At 24.6% G+C, this 25,571-nt stretch overlaps 3 protein-coding genes across 5 annotated transcripts in view; 2 read left to right on the top strand and 1 right to left on the bottom strand.

The window, feature by feature from the left end:
• The first annotated feature begins 336 nt into the window (after nt 1-336).
• On the top strand, nt 337-5,947 carry LOC122533688. 3 transcript variants are annotated; one of them, XM_043663631.1, is made up of 5 exons: nt 337-491; nt 1,671-1,869; nt 3,354-3,711; nt 3,841-4,046; nt 4,158-5,947. In XM_043663631.1, exons 2-5 carry the CDS (start codon nt 1,717-1,719, stop codon nt 5,418-5,420), a joined length of 1,980 nt encoding a protein of 659 aa, XP_043519566.1. In that variant the 5' UTR covers nt 337-491; nt 1,671-1,716; the 3' UTR covers nt 5,421-5,947. The 3 variants fall into 3 exon arrangements, with proteins under 3 accessions (XP_043519566.1, XP_043519567.1, XP_043519568.1); XM_043663632.1 differs by having other exon boundaries at nt 337-490; nt 1,674-1,869; XM_043663633.1 differs by lacking the exon at nt 337-491 and having other exon boundaries at nt 1,770-1,874.
• A 332-nt stretch (nt 5,948-6,279) lies between these two features.
• LOC122533680 (general transcription factor 3C polypeptide 1) lies at nt 6,280-15,468 on the top strand. Its single transcript, XM_043663613.1, has 12 exons — nt 6,280-6,505; nt 6,967-7,160; nt 7,230-7,859; nt 7,953-8,121; nt 8,462-9,330; nt 9,432-9,806; nt 9,938-10,178; nt 10,478-13,914; nt 14,003-14,511; nt 14,637-14,829; nt 15,072-15,159; nt 15,329-15,468. Exons 1-12 carry the CDS (start codon nt 6,421-6,423, stop codon nt 15,448-15,450), a joined length of 6,912 nt encoding a protein of 2,303 aa, XP_043519548.1. The 5' UTR covers nt 6,280-6,420; the 3' UTR covers nt 15,451-15,468.
• Nucleotides 15,469-19,785: 4,317 nt separating this feature from the next.
• The window catches only part of LOC122533673 (long-chain fatty acid transport protein 4), a 28,409-nt gene continuing 22,623 nt past the window's right edge, over nt 19,786-25,571 (bottom strand). Inside the window, exons 6-13 of the mRNA XM_043663607.1 lie at nt 22,707-22,941; nt 22,322-22,523; nt 22,008-22,200; nt 21,759-21,899; nt 21,520-21,657; nt 21,228-21,385; nt 20,984-21,137; nt 19,786-20,758 (exon numbers count right to left, since the gene is read on the bottom strand). Coding sequence (XP_043519542.1) covers nt 20,604-20,758; nt 20,984-21,137; nt 21,228-21,385; nt 21,520-21,657; nt 21,759-21,899; nt 22,008-22,200; nt 22,322-22,523; nt 22,707-22,941 — 1,376 coding nt within the window. The 3' untranslated portion in view covers nt 19,786-20,603. The remainder of the gene's footprint in view (nt 20,759-20,983; nt 21,138-21,227; nt 21,386-21,519; nt 21,658-21,758; nt 21,900-22,007; nt 22,201-22,321; nt 22,524-22,706; nt 22,942-25,571) is intronic.

Here is a 25,571-nt window from a genome sequence, read left to right on the forward strand (position 1 = left end):
AAACTAGATTCTTAGAAACTTAGATTCAAGGGATTAATTATGATATCAAGAAAAATGATGTAAGAAGAAATTATATAATATTAAGAATATTTTTTTTATTTTATAATTTTTATAATTTATCGACTTTTATCACAATATTAAAATAAACATAGATAAAAATCATTAAAATATAATTAGCTTATTTAATTTAATAATTAAATCAATAACTAAATCAATTTATCCTTATTAAAATTATTGTATAATTTATTCTTAAATAATACGTACATATATTAATCTGTATTACGTTTTAATAACATAAGACAATTATTAAAAAGATAAAATATAAATGAATTTAATTTAATCAGCGTATGTTGTATTTGAATATGTTTGTAGTATAAACTTTTGCGGTATTTAACTAAGAGCTGCGAAAATCTACATTTAGTCGACGCTTAGCGGTCGTGGGTGTAAGATGTCAGTTCTTATCAACGCCGACTTTGGACAAGCGCGAACGGTTTGTAATGAAATAATTACGGCTAGTTTTGCATTATTCATTGTTATTTTTATTTACATTCATTATTATTCGTTAATCTTTTCCGAGATTTCATGTTTAAAAAATTCGAATAAAATTAACGCTATAAATGATCGCAAAAGTTAAAAAAAGTGCGCGCATAAGATTAAATTCATTAATTCCTTTTTTATTTTCTTTGAATTTCTTTCGTTACATATGAATACATATCAGAAAGTCTGATTTAAAAAAATTCGTTTTTTTCTAATTCAAAGAAAACAATACGAGTGAGAATTATAATATGTAATTTGTAAATACATTTTTAATTATTGATGCAAATTCCATTTGTTTGAATACGTGTTATATTTATCTAAAGAAAGAACCAATGAATTTTTATGAAATATACTTTCAATATATAGATAATTTAAAACTTCTATATCTCTCTAAAATATTCTATATGTAATTAAATTATGAATCCTATGTTACAGTTAAATTATAAGTCTTAAAAAAAAACATTGAAAAATAAAATAAAACGTGACTAAAAATAAATATATAAAATAAAATAAAATGACTAAAAAATAAATATCTGAAAAGTGCAAAGAAATTTTCTGTTAAATCGGCAAGAAGGAGAAGATACTGGACGAGTTATTTATGCGATCTATTTTCACACAAGTTGTGTTACCTTAGTGGCCTAAAAATATCAGTGAAATTTGATTAGGCACAATTTGATGCTATAGTATTACCTATTCGAATATATACGTATCTCTATTTTAATATAAATTTTGTTTAGAATTTTAAACTACTACTTCTTATGATTACACCAATATATATTATAAAAGCAGTTGCTTCGCTAATAAAAATACTTAACAAGTAATTGAAAATTAAATTTTGTAAATTTTGTGACATTGAATACGATGAAATAATTAAAAGCGGAAAAAAAGAAAAAGAATAATAATCGCAAGTGATAGAAAAATTTTTTATCTCATTAACTTGATATATTACAGCATTAATTTTTATAAAAATAAATTTAGTTGTGAAATCAGTAAATACACAAAATCACAAATTTTATTTGAAATAATACATAATATACTTGAATGAATCTAATATAATTAATATTCTTGTAATAAAATCAAACATTTAATCATATAAAAATAAAATTGATACTAACTTTTTGGAATTCCACTAGAAGGCTCAAAGAAACAATACTTTTGAATTTATGTTGATATTTCGTGATGGACAATAGACCAGTTAGTTTATTTTTAAAAAAATTTGAAGAAAACGCAAGAAAAGTATTTCCATTCTTGCCTGAAGATAATGGAGATAATCGTTCACCTAAAGAAAATATTCCGGTCAAAATTAAAGAAGAAACTCGTGATGAAATTCAGGTAAAGTATGTATTTACATTACGTTACCTTTTATTTTATTTACTATACTGTTTGTCATTTATGATTTACCATTAAAAAATTTTACGAGAGTAATAAAAATTTTCTATATTTCATAAAAAGATGAGATATAATTAAATATACGAAAAAGATTTTTTCATTGAACTGAATTTAAAATATTAACATTTTATTATTAAATCAATTATATATTAATTTATAATTATTATAATACTCTGTTTTAATAATTATTACATTGTTTTTGTTATAGTATATTGTGGTAATTATTTTTATTAATTTTTACTTATAATAAAATACTAAATTTTAAGTCGATAGAATGCATGAAATGTATTACAAAATTAACATAAACATAAATATAAAAATTTGAAAACGTAAAATTATATTTTTAATATAAAATTATTGATAAAATGTTTTAACTATTAATAAAATAAAATCACGAAACAGTTATTAATAATCATTTATTTTTAATTTTAGAATTATCTTAATTTATTTCTTATTTTGATTTTTTAATTATATTATTATGATAATCTTGTATAAAAATTACGAAGAAATCACTGTATTTTAGCTAATGTAAATAAGAAATATGTATTGTTCGAGAAATACTTAATTTTTGCCAATTACTGTCACGTGATTTGGAAGTTAAATGTCAAAATATATTATATTATACCTTGTATTTTATATAATTATTTTTTTCATTATTAAAATAATATCATATTAATACTAAATAATTATTTACGATAACTAGTTTTTATTTATTAACTATTATAACTAGTTTTTAATTTAAAATGAGATATAATTAATTCTTTCACATGGACAAACAAAATTTCAGGGAATAAATAAAATAATTACATTAACAATAATCATTAAGATATTAGTTCATTAGTATTTTAAAAGTCCGTACATATACAAGTAACTTGAGAACAACATAATCCATATACATACATGCCTACTATTAAAATGTAACACAATCCATTGATCCGTATTCCATTTTAATTAACACGAATATCCAATTTCATTCATTATAATTTCTTTGTTCTGGAATTAATATGCTTGAAAATTATTTATTTTTTGCTTGAAAATTAATCATAATTCATCTACAATTTACTTATTTATTTTAATATTAGAATAATAATAACAACTATCTTTATGAAATTTATTTGCTAGCAAATTAAAATCATTAATTTCGATCATTTTTTTAAATATTGGAATTAATATATATTCGTCTAGTTCCTAGAAACGAATGTGTATGAAAGTATGCTACATATATTATTTTTTTAAATATAGAAAAAAATTTAATGTGTTTTATATGTATATATTTATACATTATATTTTTTAATATAATTATCTATGTATTTTAATATTATTATCTATGTACTATTTGTATATGAAATATGAAAAATCATAATAATAATTAACTAAAATTGTTTTTATATTTAAACAATACTGAAACATTTTAAATATTATTGCAGGAATATGCAGCAACCGCAATGAGTGAGTTATTAGGATGGTATGGCTATGATAAAGTAGATAGTGGTTGTACAAAAAACTTAAATCTGGATCATTTTACATCTATATCTGATACAAATACAAAAAATCAAGCACTTCAAATTAATCAAGATATTGTTTCAAGGCAACTAATATTAAAATCTCCAATAATGAATACATCTAATTCAGCTTTTGAAATTTCTAATATACCATTGTCTTACTCCAATAATAATTTAATGTCGATGAATAGACAACTCATATCTCCCTTACCATTAAAATCAGTATCTTTTGGTACTACATCTACATTTCCATATAAAACTTATCCAAATTCTATTTATTCAGGTAAAGTATAAAATTATACATATAAAACATATATTACATTTATATTTATATAATTATATATAAAATACATTTATATACAAATATAAATTATTTAATTTGAATTTGTTATAATTTTTATTACTTTTATAGATAATATATCTTGTTCTTGGTGTGGTAAAATTATTCAAACACTTGAGTCGGGAAGATCTAATTCTCTTTCTTATAATATGAATGCTTTGGGATACTTTTGTAGTGAAGCCTGTTTTGCAGATAGTCGAAGAACAGTTTTTAAACAAACAAAAACATGCGATTGGTGCAGTCATGTACGGAATCCAATTAGTTATGTTGATCTTCAAGTATGTGAATTGAATATAGCACACTAAGTACTTAAAAGAAATTTATTTTTATTATTTTATTTTTTATTATTATTAATTATTACAAATTACTAATTGTATTTTTCTTTTCAGGATGGCGAAAATCAACTTCAATTTTGTAGTAATAAATGTTTAAATCAATACAAAATCAATATTTTCTGTCATGAAACACAAACTCATTTAATGCTTCAAGATTTAAATAATGTTTCTTTTAATGATACAGAAAAAAGTTGTTTAATAACACCAGAATTATGGTTTCGAAGTTGTCAATCACCATTAAATAATCCTGCAGAAAATACGTATTTAGTTGATACACACTTAACTCATAATTTATCATCACCTCTTTGTGATAACAGATCAATAGAAACAGAACAAATTGATAGCGAGATATCAGTAGAACTTCATCAAAAAGAATCTAGAAAAAAGGATTCAGTATGTTTAAAAAATACAAAATCTAATAATTGCAGTGACTACAAAAAAAACTTTTATACAGAGAGTAACAAATATAATAAAGAGCAAACTTTAGCAAATGAGAAAAGCAAATGCTGCCATTCCATAATTAATCAAACTAATTGTAAAGTGAACTATTTAGAAAACAATGATTCTACAGAGAAGTATATGATGGACAACATAAATCATATTTCACATCAAAATAGTAATACATTTTTAGGAAGGAACATACATGTAAAAAACATAAAAAATTTACAAGACAAGGAACATGACAGCCCATCAGAAAATATGTTACAATCATCGTCTTGGTTTACAGATTCAACTAGATCTTTAATGCATCATGAAATTCCATCTTTATCTAAGTCTTGTATAAATGAATCTAATCAAACAAAATGTCAGAATCAAACTAACATATTTTCATCAACTAAATCCAATCCAATTGAATTATTTCATTCATTACCTACAACACTTTTGCCCCCCGTTACAGTTCTTGTACCATATCCTCTACCCATACCTATACCAATCCCTATACCTATTCCAATTCCTATATCAACAGCAATTTTTAATAAATTAATAACTAATAAAGGAGATTCCATAAATATAAAAGATTCAAAATACAAAAATGTGGAATGTACGGATTCAATAAAAGATAAATATTCTATTTTTGATAAATCACAAATTAAAAAAATAAATATATCAGCGACAGAAAACTTGCAAAAAGTAAAATTAGATAAGTTTAGTTTTTCATCATCATCTTTGAAAATTAATAATGAAAACGATTATGTTTCACATCAATCACAACAGAATAAAAAGCTTTTAAGAAAAAGAAAACGCTCCAATAAAATCTTTAATCATGAACATGAAAAAATTCAGTTGAAAAAGAAAAATAATTTTATAGCAACTTGAAAGACAACTTATAAGAAAATATTTTTTAATTAAATGTATATATTACAGAGAATATTTTTTATTTGTAACTAATAACTTTAAAAAGTAAAGTAAGTAAACATTAATAGACAAAAATAATCTTTTTTTCACTAATTATAGTAATGCCACTAGATGTAGTAATTAATAGTAATTTTGAGTAATAAGGAATTTTTTATCATTCATAGCTTCTATCAATAATTTACTTAATGATTTAATTAGAAGAAAAAAAGTAATTATTCTGCTTTTATAGTATTCAAATACATATAAATATATAATTTCTTAACTTAATTTCTTAGAATTTGATAGTATGTGTTTTAATGTTTTAAATCATTTTTTGAAACAATTATTTTTGTTATAACAAAAGAAATTTATTTATAATTTAAATATATTTTAGAAAAATATTTTATAGTTGATGTGTGTTTATTATATATTTTAGTTGAGATATACTATCTTTTTTTATATCTTTGTACAATATTCACATAAATAAAAAATAACTTACAATAAAAAAACTACATATTTAAATTATTGTAATATACAAAAAAAATAAATATTGTTTTTTCAAAAAATGTTTACGTTTTCCTTAATATTAAGATCCATACCCATAAAATATTTTTAATGAAAAAATGTATTATTTTTGCTAAAAAAAAATGAAGATGAAAGATTGTGTGTATGATGTAATAAATATTGCTATGTAAATAACTAAAATTAAGTACAAAAATAATATACTATGATTATAATAATTATAGTTGTGCCCAAATAAATAAACAATAACAAATAAGCAGTAACATAATTTCTTATTTAAAAGAAACTTACCATATATGCTAAATATATAGAGCATGTACTGTATGTAGTATGTAGTGTATCTAGTACCTAGTACTACTTTGACATTTATAAGTTGTTATATGTCAACTGTAATATTTAAAATATGAATATAGAAGATATTTTGTACTATAGTGTATTATATTTTAGAGCATAATTAAACATGGTATCATATCCATCAATTAATTTAGTAGATTCAATAATTGATGAGGTCGCATTGGAAGGTTTAGATGGTATTACCATAGAAGGTTAGTATAAATATTAATATTTGTTATAACGTTGTATATATGTTATCTTTTTATTTTGCAAAAGTAGAAAAGTTTCTAGTAATGTATTTATTAATTATATATTTTTCTATTATTTATTATATTTAATTTCCAAATTTTAATAAATGTAATACATTATTGAAGTAATATATACTAAATTAGATAATTATACTAAAGCAGTATCATAGTTTTTAAATTATAATTTATATTGCTGTTGATTATAAATTTATGAGAATGTCTATATATTTTGTAATAGTCAAATAATCATAGAGAAGAATTTATTCTCTTTAATTTTCAATCAGATATTTCAAGTATTATTTATCATAAGTTTGCATTTGTTCAGTGTTTTTTGTATAAAATTTAAATTCTACTATTATTTTTTCAATATTAATATATCATTTGTAACAGCTTTTATTCTTATATTAATAATTTTTTCATTTCAGCATTATGGTTACGTTTAGCTCATCGACTTCATAACCCTTTACCATTCTCAAAGCCATTTATGATTCAATTGTGGTCAATATGTGTACAGATCAGAGAATTTGCATTTTACAAATTGGAAACTGCAAGAGAACCACTTATAATTTTCGATCGCTATCAGTTTGTGGATCCTGATTTAGGTATTATATTGGAACCAGTAAGTATCCTGATCAAAATTGGACTATATTAGTAAATTACAAGACCTAAAAATTATACATTTGAATAGGAACATGTACCGCCAGACATTTATCCACATTGTCCTATTAATGATGTTTCAAATGGTATTAAAGGATCTTGTTCTACTTATTATACTCGAGAAGATGTCACAGAAATTGTAAGAAGCCTTAACTTAGATGAGGCTACAAAAAAATATGGACAAAAATTAGTTATTGTTGCATCACAATCTGCTAGAAATCATGCCCTGATGGGAGATGAAGTATCTCCAATACTTGAATTAAATGTAACACAATATTGTTTTCTAGAAAGAGTAGGAAGATCACGATATCATGGTGAAGTTACTCAGGGGAAACTTAGTCTTAGTGCATTAAAAGAGGATCCTAAAAGTTTATTTTATCACAGAAAATTTTTATTACGCTATAAGTTAATAACAAAGCAAATATATCATCAGAAAAGTGGTAGCAGTAGTTCTAATGGGAGTCTTTTACATCTTCCAAGGTTCTTTGTTGAAAGAAAACCAAAAATAATTTTCTTGGCTGAAGAAGTTATAAAAATTCTCAAGTCAAAACCTAATTGTGTTGCAGAATATGATGAAATAAAACGTAAGCTACAAATTGAAAATGCAATAAAAAAATTATTTAAAACTTCATTTTTTCAAAAAGTTGTGAAAACAGATATTGTAAGTAATAATATTACATATTTTTCAATTTTATTTTTAATTGTATAATCGTAATTATTTTAATTGAAAAAAATGTTTGTATCTTTAAATAAGAGAGTACCATATAGAACTTTATATCCTAATGCACCACCAATAGAATGGCAGCGAAAGAATAATCCTATAAAGGAGAAGAGAATTAAAGTAGTACAGCTATTACTGCCAAATATTGATATCCTTGAAGCATGGAATAAAGATGAAATACAAGACGAAGATGAATCTCATGGTTTGTTACTATTATTATCCTACAATATATCCATATGAAACGTAATTTTACAAAATTAAATAAATATAAAAAGTATAATTTAAAATATTTTAACAATTATTAATTAGGAATTATTATTAATTATTTTTAAATTTTATTTTTAATGAATATATATTTTAGTTCATTTCTAGTATTTTTCAAACTTTTATTTATGTCTTATTCTGTTATGAATTAGTATTATTTTAAAAAAATTTATATTTATAACAAGTATATTAAAATATAAAAATTATATTTTAGTTTGTCAAAAAATAATTTTTTATCTGCATATCTTAAATTTTTTTATTATATGTTTTTTTCTTAGAATTAAATATCTCAAATCATAAATATGGTGTACCTTACTTGAAACAAGCAAATACAATAATTGAAGCTAATGAAATTGATGGTGTATGCCAAGGAAGTTTGGCTAAAATAATGGGGCTAACAAAACTTCAATCACGGACAATTTTGCGAAATATAGTTAAAACAAATATTGTTGCTACTTATATGAATGATATTGGTAGACAAAGGATTACAAAATATGTATCAAAAAAATATGAAAAAGCTAGTAAGTTAAGTAAACAGTTTAAGAAAGAAATACATAAAATTAAAGAGCTTACAAAACAAATTGCAATTGAAAGTGATGACTTAGAAAAAACTAAGACGATAAAAGAGAATACTGTTATTGATGATGAAAAAGAAAGTGTGAGAAAGGTATTGAAATCTGATATTGTGAGTAAGGACGACTTTTTACAAAAAAAGTCAAATATTGAAAAAGTAGAATTGCAAAAAACGTTTAATATAGTTAATCGAATATTATATAAATATCGTATAACAAAGCGTCCAAATAGATACAAATGCACTTTGTCTAACTATTTGTCAGATAAAATCAACAAAGTTCAAGTAAAAGAAAAAAATTCATACTCTAATAATATGTTACAACAAATTTCTGAATTATCAAAAAATGAAAAGGCAATAGCAGCATATAAAAATATAAAAGTTGACATTACAGTTTTAAGATTAACAAATGAAGAAAAATCAGAAAATGAAGTGTATGGATTTATGGAAGATGTACAAAATAGTGAAAAGAAAAATGTAACAAATATTACATATAGATTATTACGAAGAGCTAATATGATTATAGAATCAGTGAAAGAACATCAAGTCATTGATGATACGGCAAAATTGATGAAGGTAAAATTTAAAACATTATTGGGAAATATGTATATATTACTATGTAATTAATATATTTGTTTTTTTAAATTATTTTTATTAATCACAAAATTTAATTTTAGATAATACATGAGGAAGAAGATAAAGAAGGGTGTGATGTGAAAATCGATAAAAAATCGTTAATAAGATTGTTGCAAAAGCTTGCGAAAGATAATTTAGTAAAACATATAAAAATAACTCTCAATGGAAATGGTAAAGAGAAGCATTTAAAATTTATATGTGACCCAAATATTGATGTTAATAGTGCTGTTATTCAATCAGCTGTAGAACAAGCAAAATTAAAATTCTTTTTAATGACTTCTCAAAAACTTAAATCATCTACGAAACATACAGAAAATGCAATAAAATTTGAATCTAATGAAGATATTAATAATGCTATAAATAAATCTGGAAAAAATCAGTCTGCAGTAATACCTACAAATTCTAAATGTGGTCCTGTAAGTACTTATTTTGCTTTTTAAATATATATATGTATTTTTTAATTATACGTATGATAAAATAGTTTAATTTATATTAATATAAGTATTTATTATTATTTTTTTAAATCTGTGAATTCTTTTATTTTTAGAGAATATCAAGAAAATACGGATATAGTCCGAAATTTCTTCGTATGCAAGCATTACATACCTTTTTATTTTATTTGGTTTATGAACATCCTGGCAATCAAACTCTTTCGAAAGCGGAACAAATAAAAATTTTGCGAGATAATGATTTTAACATTACAGAAGAATTAGCAGAAGAATTCAATACAATTTATACTAAAGATGTTAGTTGGAAAATGTTTATTCCACCTTTGCCACAATATAATGGTAAGTTACTTTTATGAGTATTCTTTACTTTAGTTAATTCATTATATTTTTATTTATATTAACTTTCTATAATTTTCTAATTCTAAAATTTCGTTTACGTCTTTCTTTGATTTAAAAATTTGGAATATTAGAAATTTTCTACTTAATTTATTCGGATCGCGGATATGAGAGTTTGCTATATATTAATATAGTATTTATTCTAATTTGTAATATTTATTTTATATTTAAATTTAAAATCAGTATATAATTTGTAATAAAGGATTAAAAAAAGTAACAAGGAACAAAATTATGATTTTCAGGCTGGTCTCGAGGATGGACATTAATGTGTGATATTCTTTTACGACTTCCTTTATCGATATTTTTAAAGATTCATTACATTTCATTTGTAATACCAGATATGGATAAATATATAAATCATCCTATTCGAAAACATTATTTAGTTAGAGATTTACCAATTGACGTTCGAAATTCTTTACTTTATTCACGAAAGTATATATTTCATATTCATGAAACTATAACAAGATTATGTTATATTGGGTTAATACAATTTGGTCCACAAAAATTAAAAGAGAAAGATCAAGTATTTATTTACGTGAATCGTCGTAGCGAACTAATGGATACGACATCTTCTGCTCCTGGTTATCACATAATTGAAGATAAATCTTACCCCATAATTAAATATAACTTTGACGAAATTCAGGTAATTGAGAAGTACTGGTATGATATGTGGAATATATGTATGAACACACCATTAGGCGGTCGACTTGTTGTTCAAGGAAAAGATATAGTATTAGAAGATTTAAATAAGAAAATTGATATGATCAACGCAGTGGTAGCTCGTTCTCCAGAAGAAGCTGCGAGATTAGATACCGGTAAAGTACCTGGAGATCACAAAGGTGCTGCTGGAATAGATTCAGCATGTTTTGCTCATCTTAAAAGAAATTGGAGTTGGGGTTTCTCTAGTTCTGAAATTCAGCAGACAAAAAAACAGCAAAATGTAGTTTATGAAAGAGATTCGTATCTTTCTAAAATAAAAGCAAAACCTATTAGATTCACTGAGTTTTCCGGTCTGAAAACAGTATCTGGACCACCTTCTTTAAGTGCCACAGAATTCAGAAAAAAGGTACAAACTAAAAATAGTGAAAATTTGGATCAGCAGAACAAATATGAAGCATTGACATGTCAACGAAGTGCGAAGCAAAAATCCTACGTTAGGAGAGTATTACCTCGTAAATGTAGTAATAAAAAACGAACAAAATATGACGAAGTTGATTATCGAGCATTGCAACGGATGCATAAGTTACGAGTAAATTGGGAGTCATATGAGGATAAGATTTTGCTTGTTTGTAAAGTAGCTATGGTATATCTTTGTCCAAATCCACGTAAACAAGTAATAACATTTTCGGCAGTAAGAGATGTACTACGAACATATTCATACAGTTCACACAACAAAACATCAAGAGCTTGTCAACGACGACTTTTATATATGCTCAGACAACAACGAAATGTTGACATTGTTGCATTAGGAGTTGAAGAGCTCAAACAGAATTTCTTCCTCAAAAAACGCTTTGGTGGTATTGTGGATAAACTTAAAGAAAAACATAAAAATTCCTCTGAATATGAAAAACAAGTTACAGAGGCGTTTAAATCACTTATTACTTATATTGCAAAGAAATACTATGATATTTCAGATGTTGGATCTAAAGAACCATTGCCTGTGCCAAAAACAGTGCAAGAATTTAATTTATTTTATAAAATTGTACATCCTACAAAACCATTCTATAATCGTGGTTTCACGAAAGATATTCGGAATGTCAACGATATACATTTTTCAGTCATAAATTCTGTCATTAATAGTTCCATGTGTTGTGGAAAAGACAGAAGATCCTGGGCATACCAATTATTCAAAATATATCAGCAATATCCAGAGATGTTATTAAGAAATGCTATGGCAAAAAGTCGTAGCGATCAAATGGTTACCATTAAAAAGAATCAATTGACTAGTATAAGAAAATATGGTAATTATATGCCGATGAGTAGCTCTCAGTATCAATTAAGCAGTAATTACATATATAAATTTCACACTAAATGGCCGTATAATATATTCAAAGAATCATATGATGTTTTCTATAAACTTAGTAATTGGTACTGTCATAACCAAATGAATGATCAAAGTAAAGCATCAGATAATTTTAATGGCATTGAAGTGTTTCCAACTACTGGTGGTTTAATAGGAGCTATACATGACTATATCGTACAAGATCAAATAGATTTTGATATTGAAATACCCGATCAAGTTATAATGCTTGATCCTAGATTAAATGAAAAAGATGAAACATATTTTAGAATAGCTAAACGATATCAAGATGTATTAGCTAATTTAGATAATTTGAAATTTATAAAAGAATTTTCTTTGCAAAACAGTAGTGCAATTGATCTTGAAGAGCATAACGACAAAAGCTTCGATTCTAAAGTTGATACTGTACATTATAACAATATATGTAATGCTAATGGAAAATTAAATAAAGAGGGCTTTTCGGATTTGGATACAGAAAAGAATACACTTTTACAAGAATTTGAAGGTGAGAAAAGAAATTTCGAAGATGCGAAATCTTTTATTGACTATGACGAAATAAATTTCGATACTGACGAGGAGAACGGCCGTAATGTAATTGACGATGAACAGAATATAATTAAATTTCAAGATGGAACTAAAATTGTATTAAACACAGATGATGTCGAACGTTCAACACTTTGTGATGAGAATTTAATAATGGAAACAGATGTGCAAATAAACAGTACTGAAGAAAGTTTAAATAAATTGTCTGAATTTGAAAATGAAATCCAGGTACAATATAATTCTGTATTATTATCAGAAAGTGAAAGCAATAAATATGAGGATAAAATATTAAATATCGAAAGTCCATCTTCATCTCATTTAAATCCACAATTGAATACAGATAGGAATAAATTAGTTACATCTGAAAGAAAAAAACGAAAGAATGAAATGTTTGATTTAAATGAACCTATTCCAAAGAAAATAATATTAGATCATGATATCGTCAATGCAGAAAAGAGTGAAGAAGTATTGCAAAAGAATGATGTTATTTTAACTGAAATATCAAATAAAATACAAAATGAAAATTCAAAGGAACATTCCAACAATAAAACAACTGAAATTAATAATGTAAAATGTAACAATGAAAAAGATATTTCAAATAAGGAGTTTGAAATTTCATTACAATCAAGAAAAAGTGAACATGGCTTTACACGTGTTAGTGATATTTTAAAAAATATTCCTACAGAACAGAATTATTTGAATTCATGTTGCAAAATTGATGATATACACAAGCGGTATAATCGTATAGCTTTATTACGGATGAGAGAAGAATTAAGTGAATTAACAGTAGCAGATAGCCATCATGCACATGAATATTTTGTAGTAAATATGTTTAAAGTTTTTTATTCTTTATATCGATCAAATTCACAAAATGTCAGAGAAGTTTTTAGAGATCTTCCAATACCCTCAGACTTATTGCCTTTAAGATTAAATACTATAAATGATTTAATACAAGAAGTAAATAAATTTGCAGTTTTTCCTAAGAATAATATTTCATTCTCTGATTTAAAAAAAATTTTACCTAATGATTTTTCATTGAATTTGAACAATATGGACACAGTTTATGAATTTGTATGTGACAAAAAAGAATTTGGAGCTACTATTCAAGATTTGATAGTAAGTAAATATCTCTTTGGAATAAATAGAACTATATTTTAAAAGTAGAATATTTTACATTATATTTTAATTAATTATTCTTTCACAGGATGAATTTGAAGATCTTTTAGGAGAAAATTTATATCAAATTGTTTCTTTCTTTACCAATAATCATCTATTTTTGCGATCTGGTGTAACTGTAGTCCGATATATACATCATCGTTATGTTGATTCTTGGTTAATAAACTCATATAAAATATGCCGTCTTGAGAAAGAATCACTTATACCAGTGCCGAAAGGAACTATATATGTGACAGAACCTAAAGAAGCATCAAACAAAGATAATGATGTAAATACAATAAAAGAAATCAATCAAAGTCCCACTAAATTATTGGAAAAAGAATCATCTAAAATTGCCAGTGGAAATATAACTGGAGAAGATGTTCAGCTAGAAATAAAAGATAGCAATGAAAATAAAAGTGAAGATTCTACTAAAGATACATCTAGTCATAGTGATGAAGAATATAATACGGAGATGAAGAAAAGAATGCCAAGAAAAAGGATTAAATTACATCACCAAAAAGATACATCTAAACCTGTGAAGCAATTAAATTCAAAGTAAATGAAATTATATTTATTTATTTATTCGTTTCAATATTTATTTGTACAATTTAAAATTCAATCAAGTTATTCTAGATAGATTACAAAATAGATGGCACTCAAATGTATTTTATTTGTTTTAGTTCAAAACAAGAAATAAAGGTAGTTATAAAACCATGGATTCGAATAGATGGTGTTTTAAATCGTAGAGTATTTGATCGTATGTTGGGATCAATTTTGTCATACTGTTTAACGCATCCAGGTATAGCGTTATCTAAAATACAATATAGATTTGTCCCAGCTCTTCAACCATGTCATACACGAGAATTGATCGAGGTAAATTCTTAGTATCTGTAGATAATTATATAATTTTAACTTTTTATTTTCTGTAATAAAATTTCCATTGTAAGATTCTATTTTAATGGAATATTGCAATTATTTTTTTATATAGTATGGTGTGTTATATTAGTTTTATAATAAACCATTTTTCATAATTATATGTCTAAGTATGTATTTAAAATTTTTTAATTATACTTAAGTACTTCTATTAAATTTCGTAAAATTTATTTTTATGACAGATATTGGTGAAATTAGGATGTTTGGAAAAAATTCTCTTGAAAAAATCACGTGTAACATTATTTTCGAAGCCATCAGAAATTAAACCAAGTAGGTATTTACTACTATATTAAAAATAATGCTCTTTTTAAAATTTTTGCTTCTATTTCCTGACATTAAATATAACTGTCTAATATATTTATTAGTCTTTTATTGTATATTTAAGTTTCTTAAAAATGTATAAATTACGTTGTGTTGATTTATTTATTGCTTTTTTCAGAGATTGCAAATAATGATTGGGCTACTGAAGAAAATATTTTTATCGAACCTAAAAATGGAGCAATGTTAAAATTTGGAATATTTTTAAGTACTAAAATGTATAACACAGATTTTATTACTTAATTAGTAAAAACTGAATTTATGACAAAATATTAAAGTTTAGAAAACAGATTAAACTGATATATTACATACAGAATTTTTATTGGGCAATCTGTAATTAAGATTTATTTATAATTATTAATTACAAGTAATGTATTATAATAGAGATGTATCTGTTAATAATGGATTATAGATTTCGTAAAAAGTTAATTATGATATTACTTATAGTTTGTAAATAATATTTTATTAATTTTATTAATTATTTCTATTTAATTTTTTATTTAATAATTTATAAAATTCCAGAAATCAACCTCTTGTTGAAATTTCATATTTTCTTTAGTGTTTGAAATATTATTAAATTATTATTTAATTACAGTTTATATCAAAAATATCAATATTTATATTAATAGATAAATGATTTCAATATACCACAAACGCAGTGAAACATATTTGAACTCGTTTAGACATAAAATAGCAATCAAGTGAATCACCATAAATGATTCTTTCTATCAAAAAAATTAGTTTCTCATCTATTATAATCACAATCATTACTCTCGTAATCCCCAAGCAAAATAACCGCACAGATATGTCTGTCCTTATCCCACGCTATCGCCTTCCTTGTCCATCGCGCGTATATGTCTGTCCTTGTCGCACGCTAGTGTCCTCCTTGTCTAATGACGCTAGACAAGGAAAGCAATAGTGTGCGACAAGAACATCTTTCGATCTATTGAAAAAAAATCCAACTTTTTGCACACACGTTTTTCCAGGACAAAACACACATAGAAAGAAAGCGGGGATTCTAATTTTAAGGAGGCACATAAAAAATTTTGCAAATTATTACTCTTAATTAGGTTTTTTCCGTAAATAATGCGAACTGTTACAAAATGGACATGGTGGCGCCATCTAGCGGTAACGCAGTGGTACTAATTATTTATAAAAATACTTATTTCTGTATTTTACGGGTCAAATGAGGTGTGAAAAGAAAGCTAAGAGTCTAATTAGGGTAATACAATCACAAAAGTTCACAATTCATTTCGCTAAATTAGGTTTTTTCGCAAATGAAGATTTCTCTGTTTTACGGGGAAAGAAAGAAACACTAGCGCCGCGTTGTGGCACACCGGTGGAACTAAACGCTCTATAACCATAAAAGGAGAATAATTAATTTTAATTTTTTACGCCACAAATTTGCACTACACGGGCATATATTTCAAAGATAATGCTATCAATTACGTTCGCAAATAAATTTGAAACAAATATTCACTATAGTTTCCGAGAAATTATGCACACTACTGGCACTACTACTAACGTAAACGAAATTGAAACATTCTGTATATACGTAAATTATACTTAAACAAAACATAAAATGCAAGCTTAGGGTCTCTAAAATCGGAGACGCAACCATAACAGTTCACAAATGATTCCTCCTAATTAATTTCTTCTCGTGATTTGTGGAAAAACTGTCACCTGTCAATGTTTAAATGCAACAGTAACGCCATCTATTGACAACTCGGTAGTACTAAAAACAGAATTTTCTACTTTTAGTACCGCCGAGTTGTCAATAGATGGCGCCACTATTGCATCTAAATGACAGGTGACAGTTTTTCCACAAATTACGAGAAGAAATTATTTAGCAGAAATCATGCAGTGTGCGCATAATTTCTCGGAAACTATAGTGAATATTTGTTTCAAATTTATTTGCGAACGTAATTGATAGCATTATCTTTGAAATATATGCCCGTGTAGTGTAAATTTGTGGCGTAAAAAATTAAAATTAATTATTCTCCTTTTATGGTTATAGAGCGTTTAGTTCCACCGGTGTGCCACAACGCGGCGCTAGTGTTTCTTTCTTTCCCCGTAAAACAGAGAAATCTTCATTTGCGAAAAAACCTAATTTAGCGAAATGAATTGTGAACTTTTGTGATTGTATTACCCTAATTAGACTCTTAGCTTTCTTTTCACACCTCATTTGACCCGTAAAATACAGAAATAAGTATTTTTATAAATAATTAGTACCACTGCGTTACCGCTAGATGGCGCCACCATGTCCATTTTGTAACAGTTCGCATTATTTACGGAAAAAACCTAATTAAGAGTAATAATTTGCAAAATTATTTATGTGCCTCCTTAAAATTAGAATCCCCGCTTTCTTTCTATGTGTGTTTTGTCCTGGAAAAACGTGTGTGCAAAAAGTTGGATTTTTTTTCAATAGATCGAAAGATGTTCTTGTCGCACACTATTGCTTTCCTTGTCTAGCGTCATTAGACAAGGAGGACACTAGCGTGCGACAAGGACAGACATATACGCGCGATGGACAAGGAAGGCGATAGCGTGGGATAAGGACAGACATATCTGTGCGGTAGACAAGGAGAGCAATAGCGTGTGACAAGGACAGACATACAGGCGCAATCGACAAAAAGGGCAACAGCGTGTGATAAGGACAATAATATGAATTTGTTCCGGCATGTATCCTAGGAGTGATCCACACGATGCATGCTTAACATATCCATTTTTCTTAATAAAAAACTTGTACATATATAAAAAATTTATTTTTGTTTTAGGAGTTTAGATCCTTGTAAATATAAAACAAACTGTAAAATATCTATAAATATCTATATATATATAATTTTAGTAACCAATTACATATTTTAATGTACTCATAAAGTAGTAAATTTGTGATAATTTGTAAGTAACAAAGTAGTAAATTTGTGATAACTTGTATTTAATTATTACGTGAATTAAAATTAACATAACAAGTATTTAAACGGATTATTTTAAATAAAAAAATATTATTTTCTCAATTTTTATTAAAAAATAGTATCAAAGAATAATATATATTAATTATAATATAATATTTGTTATATTAAAATACTTGTGTTAATTATGTAAATATATTTTTGTCTTAAATTTTAATTACAGAAATTTTTTATTAATAAATGTATTACTTTTTGATGTAATAACATTATTAACAGTAATATATTTATATGCTTTTAATAGATATAACAATAACAATGTACAGTAAATATAGATACAATATAACATATCATCTCTATAAATATATAAATGCATAGTAATTGTAAATGTGTATATTAAATGTGTAAGTTGTATATTACAGAAAGCTAATATTATTATCTTAATTCATGTTAAAATTATTATAAAAAAATTGAATTAAAATTGTATAATATCAAAATGAATTAAATTTTTTCAAGTATAAATATAGATAATTTTTAAAGATAATTGAAGACATGTGTTTTTAAAATTTAATGTGTTTTTGTAGTAGTTCAATATAATAATTATTTCTAACATGACATTTCAAAATTAATATCATTAACAAAAGATACAATTTTCGAAAGAACTTCTAAATTTAAAATGAATAAACAGCATAAAGAAAATAAAATATTTTTAATACGTATATATTCGAGATCGGTAGATTTTGTGAAGCTACTGACTCCAATAATCGATGATAGTTTTCAACTTGCAATAAAATTAATAACAATTGAATTTGTATTAAAGTAAGATAAGCATATTTTAACACTTATAAAATATATTTTACATAGCTGGTCAACGCACCGTATATGTCACTGTTTTTATATGTTGTTTATAGCATTTATATATTTATTCATTTTTATGAATAGTGACTTTTCAAATTGCGATTTAAAAACTAATACAAGTAATACTATACTGATTTTCATCAATGATTTCATATCATAAATATTGCATCTTCGGCTGAGATATTAAATGATTTAACAGTTGCATCATTGGTCTCGAAGAATTATAAATATTATTAGAGTTCTATATTGATACAGGCAATGATACAAAATATTTTCATTATTTCTAATAGTGAAAAATTTAATTTTATTGTTGTTCAAAATTAATAAAATTTAAAATCATTATTTTATTCATAGAATTACAAAATGATCCATTTAGTTTAAAATTCAAATCAACTTTAATAGCAATGAACGCTACATAAAATAAGACAAAACATATTTTAAAGCAACAAAATTTAATGAACATAATTGGAATGATAAATTAAAAACGGCAGCATTATTTGTTTGTTCTACGTTAGTTGTTTCAATCAATTTGCACGGAGTAGAAAAATTTGATTTTAATATACAATATATTGAAATTATACGAATATACGAATATATTTACATTGAGAATGATTGAGCAAGTAATGTATAATCTTTTCTATATATGTATGTGATCTGCAGTTTGATAAAAAATTACAAAAATAGGTCGTAAAATTTTTAATTTAAAAGTATTTGCTAAATAGCGTCAATATATTGAGTTGGACAAAGTTGGCATTGCCTTTTGAAAAAATATACCATTAGTTTTTGAAAACCAGGCCAAGGATCTATTAAATAAATTGTAATCAACATTTGTATTTATTCATATGACTTACGACATATATATTCACAATTGCTATGTATTCATAAAACAATTCTACAACACTTGTAACAATATTTTTAACAACGTCTAAATTTCGAAATGGAAAATTATACTTGGTTTTTGTTACAAAATAAATATTTTGTTTGCATTTCCTGTTATATATTATTTTAACTTATTGTTAGTACCTTGTATGCATTTATAATTTATCAAACTATATATGCTTCATATAATTTTGAAATAAGTCTTCCTTTTTCGCAAAATATTTATGTAATTTCAATTTACATAAATGTATATAAAAACATTTATCTGTTATACAGAATGTATTACAAAATGTATAGAAACAATGGATTTGAAACTTTAAGATAAGATGATTTGATGATATACATCATTATATATATATATATATATAATATATATAATAATTATAAATTATTATATATGCTATACACACATATACACATATATGTATAAAATAAGCATAATTAACATAATTCAAAAAAATAAATAATATTCATTTCATTTTTAAGTAAAAAACATTTCATTCTAACTTTAATGCAACTTATTTTATATGTAAGTATTAATCATACTAAGAATTCTACAAAATATAAATTTATATCTTAAAAAATAATAGTTTTAAATTATATAATTTAATTATTACTATAATATCCCAGTACAAAATAAATTTTTGATTCAGCAGAATGAAGAGAGGGAAAAACGGAGTCTCTTCACTTCACATGTAAAGAGTTGCAAGAATTGTTCCCACGAGATTTCTTTTTATTTTAGGACAGAATTTAAAAACGAACTTTTCCTTGTTGAATCTGCTCATAAATTTCAGTAGTTAACAACTGGTATCCAGACTTTTCATTTAAATAGTATAATTTGTCTCCTATCCTATTTGGATTGTATCCTTCATCCATAAGATCTTTCTTTTTCAATTTGAATGTGCCTGAAATAATGTTCTTTGTAAATTAAAATGGCACTATAAAAATGGTAAAATAAAACTTATAATATTTGAACTATATTAATTATATTTTATTCATTACATGAAAAATTGACATAAAAATAAAAATTTTTTAAAAATATATTAAGTATTATTTAAATATAATTTTAAATGATGAAAAATAATATTCAAAATAGTAAAAGATTAATTTCACAAATAATAAAAGAATACCTGTGAGATCAATTCTCGATAAAATTCTAATAAATCTAGGTATTGCGTAAGTTGCTAAATGCTCCTTTAGATCAACTGATAATCGATCAATATCTAAGGTAGCTTTTTCATCATATATTGCTGCCATTCCAGCTTTACCTTCAAGACCTGGAATCTGATAAGAAATTAAATTATTAAATTCCATACCTCATATCAACAATGAAATAACTATTATTGAATGTCATTTTTAATATTTTTTCTTTACCTCCACTCCATATACAATGCAATCTCTATAATTAATAACATTACTAATAATAGCTTCGATTTCGGATGTGGACACATTTTCTCCTTTCCACCTAAAAGTATCGCCTGTTCTATCTTTAAAATACAAATTACCAAATTCATCTGCTATTAAAATATCACCTGCAAAGAAAGAAATTAGAAATTTATGATGATTATTTGTATTAATTATTTACAATATTTATTGTATTTGAATGAAAAAATTGCAATAAAGAAATATGTCATACACATAAAATTTAATTAGAATAAATTTATACCAGATATAAATGCTGAATCGCCTTTGGTAAATACATCACGAACTATCTTTTTTTCGGACGCTTTCTGATCTACATATCCTAAATATGCTCTAAATGGATTGTTAGGTATAATCTTTCCAATAAAAACACCTGGTTCATCTGAAAATGAAGGAAAAAATTATAGAGTAAGATTGTTTCACTGGAATTTGAAATATGAGATAAATTCTTTAATTTGTATTTGTTTCAATAAAAATACTTACTTGGTTTACACAATTGACATAAACCTTTTTCATCCCTTAGAGGTTCTCCATCAGCATCAACTTTTATAATAGAAATAGGATACACTGATGGAACAATTCGGGACACAAAACCAATAGCCCCAACGGTATTGTTGATGTTTACTAGAAGAATAAAATATTAAATATAAGATCACTACTCATATTGATATAATAATTAATTTCATATTTTGTTTAATTATATAAACATACGTATATTATTTCTATTTTTACCTATATTAGCATTGCCTTCTGTTGCTCCATAGAATTCAGCAATTTGTGGAATGTTAAAACGTTCTACGAATTCGCGCCATATTTGTGGTCTCAAACCATTTCCAAACATCACTCTAATTTTGTGTTGCTTGTCTTCTGGTTTCGGAGGTACAGCTAAAATATATCTACACATTTCTCCAATATACTGAGCAATCTAAAAATTAATTACATCCATTCCTTTTTATGTTCATATTTTCTCAAATATTAATTCGTAAATAATATATTAAATGTATTTTCTTTCAAGTTTAATAAAAAAAAAAAGTAGAAAAGCTTACTGTACAGTTATATTTGACGCATTCAGTGAAATAAGCACTTGCTGAAAATTTTTTTCTAATTACAACTGTTGCGCCATGAAGCAAAGCTGCCCCAACAGCCATTACACCACCAGCAGTGTGATATAATGGTAAGGGCGTATAAATTATATCTGAGCTTTTGAATTTTGCCAACATAAATATACCAGTTGCCATAAACATAAACCTGAAACGAATAATAAATTGTTGTTACAAGAAGCGCTTTTAACAAAATTATTGTTTATCATTAACATATCTATATTATATTCTTTGTTAAATAAATAATAATGTTATATTATAATATAATCAGTATTATTATAGAACATTAAATTGATACATTATTTGATATTCGAATTTCAATGTTTCTCACCTAGAATTTGTTATAACTGCTGCTTTTGGAAGACCAGTTGTGCCACTGGTAAAGATATATACTAACTGATCGTGATAAGCACTTTTTTCTTCAGAAACTGGTGGTGCCGGAGAAACATTAGCCATAAGAACATCTAAGTCATTGTCTTTTAATTTTGATATTTTCGAATTTGATAAGCTACCAACTCTATACAGTGGAAATTTCGGAGTCATAAAGTCTATGATATCTGATATAGCTGAAACAAATAATTACATAGAAATAATAATTATACAATAGTTATATATTAATAAATGTAAAATAAAGTGTGTTTAATAAATAAGGAAACTTTTAAAAAAAAGTTCTACAGTGAAAATAAATAATCTCCAAATTTGTAATAAAATTATTCTTTCAATTTTCATTAGAAAATACTTCAGAAAATATTTTACTAATTTTGTTACCAAAAGCATACAATGATAGTGTTTAAAATATTTATATAATATTTTGGTTTATAATAATTATTAATACATTATTTTATGTAATATAATATACAACATAATTTTTTTTGATATAACATAATATATAACTTTTATTTTATATTATGTTTTCTTTATAATTTTCTTGTTAAAGGGGGAATATGTGCAAAGATGTGGATAGCATAAAATTACGTAATTTTTGCGTCAGTAATAAGCAATTATATCATTGGAACAATGAACGATCCTTACACTTCTATATACGTGTGCATATTTCTCTTACATTTTAATTGTACTAATATAATTATAACTTGTTATATCCTACTATATATTTTAATAAATTCATTACTTTAAAAGTAATTTAAGAAATTTTACCAAATTAAACATTAGATTTTTTTTTAGTTTAAATATAAGTATGTTTGGTAATTATATTTAAGAAAAATTTTTTTATTACAATAAAAAATATTTGAAATTCATTCATTATAAAAATTTCGAAGATGCATATAAATTTATTAACAATTCTATTTTAGTACAATTTTTAAATCTTACAATTCGTACAATTCATAAAAATTTATAAATCATAAATGAATATGAATTTGTAATAAGTAATAGAAATGAATTTCTCCAGATGATGAAATTTGTAGTTAACAGAGTTACACGTTCGTGAAAGAAAAGAAAAGAGAAAGTTATTTGCTTTAAAAAAGTAAATGTTATGACAAGTAAAAATTCTTTTCCAAGGTCCATACCAAAGTCATAGATATCTTCTTAGATGAGAACAAATATTTTTATCATCATGACGTGATAACTGAAAACAAAAGTAATAATTTGTACTTCATATTATCTCGGGTGTAAAGCACATATATATATATATATGTGTGTGTGTGTGTGTGTGTGTATGTATGTATGTATTTAGTTATTATTTCTTTTTTTTTATAAAAACAGATAATCTAATATGATTATTTCGATTTATACGATTATTTATACAGATAAAGTAAATCAATATTATCGAGATTGATTTACTTTGTATTTTTACTTTGTATTATTTATTTATCTCATTGTTTTTTAAATAATTTACGAAATAATATTAATAAAGTAAAATATAGTAATATTAATAAAACAGAAATATGATCACTAAATTTTTATCCATTTATGCGAAATTTAAAAATTGAATAACACACAAAATGTTCAAAATATACATATAAAGTATGTTATTCACTATAATATTTGGTGGACGAAATAAATCTCTGTTTAATTAATTCTACTTATATTTTATCATATATATATAACTTCTATAATTGTGTTCAAAAAAATGTGAATTTACATAAAAATTCATAGTCTAATGATAACATGTAGTACTTATTTATGTTGCTTTAATTCCAATTAACTATAAGATATGTATAAAAATATACTAAAGATCGATAATTTTAAAGTTAAATTTTACAAGTAATTCCACTGACATGACTGAAATTTATCGACAATAATGACCACTAGCATTATGCAATCGCTTATAAAATAAATGGACCTCGAGTCGAATCGACCACGACACGCAACCGAACACCTAATTTTCTTTCATTCTGGGATAGTTAGTTCTATTTCCTATTATTGCTTCAATCATGACAGTAGAACTATATATTTAGAGAATTTGTACGTAACAAAAAATAAATAATTTTATTTTCGCATAAGGAGGTCATGAATTATATGAGTTTTTAATTTATATATATAATATACATAATATATAAAATATATGTATATATTATATTATTATTATATTTTGATATTAATATTATCAACAACTTGATTTTTATATTTTTTTAATGTAATTGTGTAAACAGGATTAAAAAATTATAATAAATTATCAGATGTTAAATGAATTATCATGACAAAGATATTACATTTAAAATATTAAGTAGATATATTAAGTTGAGTACTGGTATTAATAAATAATAATTAATGCAGTTCTACTTATATGAAACGCACTATTTATTTAGCGTGCACTTGGTCATATGTATATTTTGCACTGTTCATCCTTTCACTATGCCAAAGTTAACCCAGTTTGTGGCTTAGTATACGGGACTTGTCGTGAGTCTATATTTTGTCGTAAACAGAGTGTAACAACAGGCAAATTGTCGGTTTTTTTATCTGTATTATTTCAAATTAATAAGTAACGAGTTTAACATTCTGCCAGAATTTCTTAAGAGATACTAATAACATTCTTTAATAAAATTCATACTAGCTAGAAGATTTGTTATCATGGAACATCCATAATCTAATTATCAAATGCCAGTTCATTATTATGTATTATGAAATGTTCTACTCTAAATGATTATAGTCAATTTTAGTAGTAATAAAATCGTTTGGAAGTACGTAGAACATCATGATCGTGTTCCACTCAATTATGTTATTGTAATAATTCCAA

This window comes from Frieseomelitta varia, unplaced genomic scaffold, assembly GCF_011392965.1.
Source record: "Frieseomelitta varia isolate USP_RPSP 00005682 unplaced genomic scaffold, Fvar_1.2 scaffold_545, whole genome shotgun sequence".
Lineage (NCBI taxonomy): Eukaryota > Metazoa > Arthropoda > Insecta > Hymenoptera > Apidae > Frieseomelitta > Frieseomelitta varia.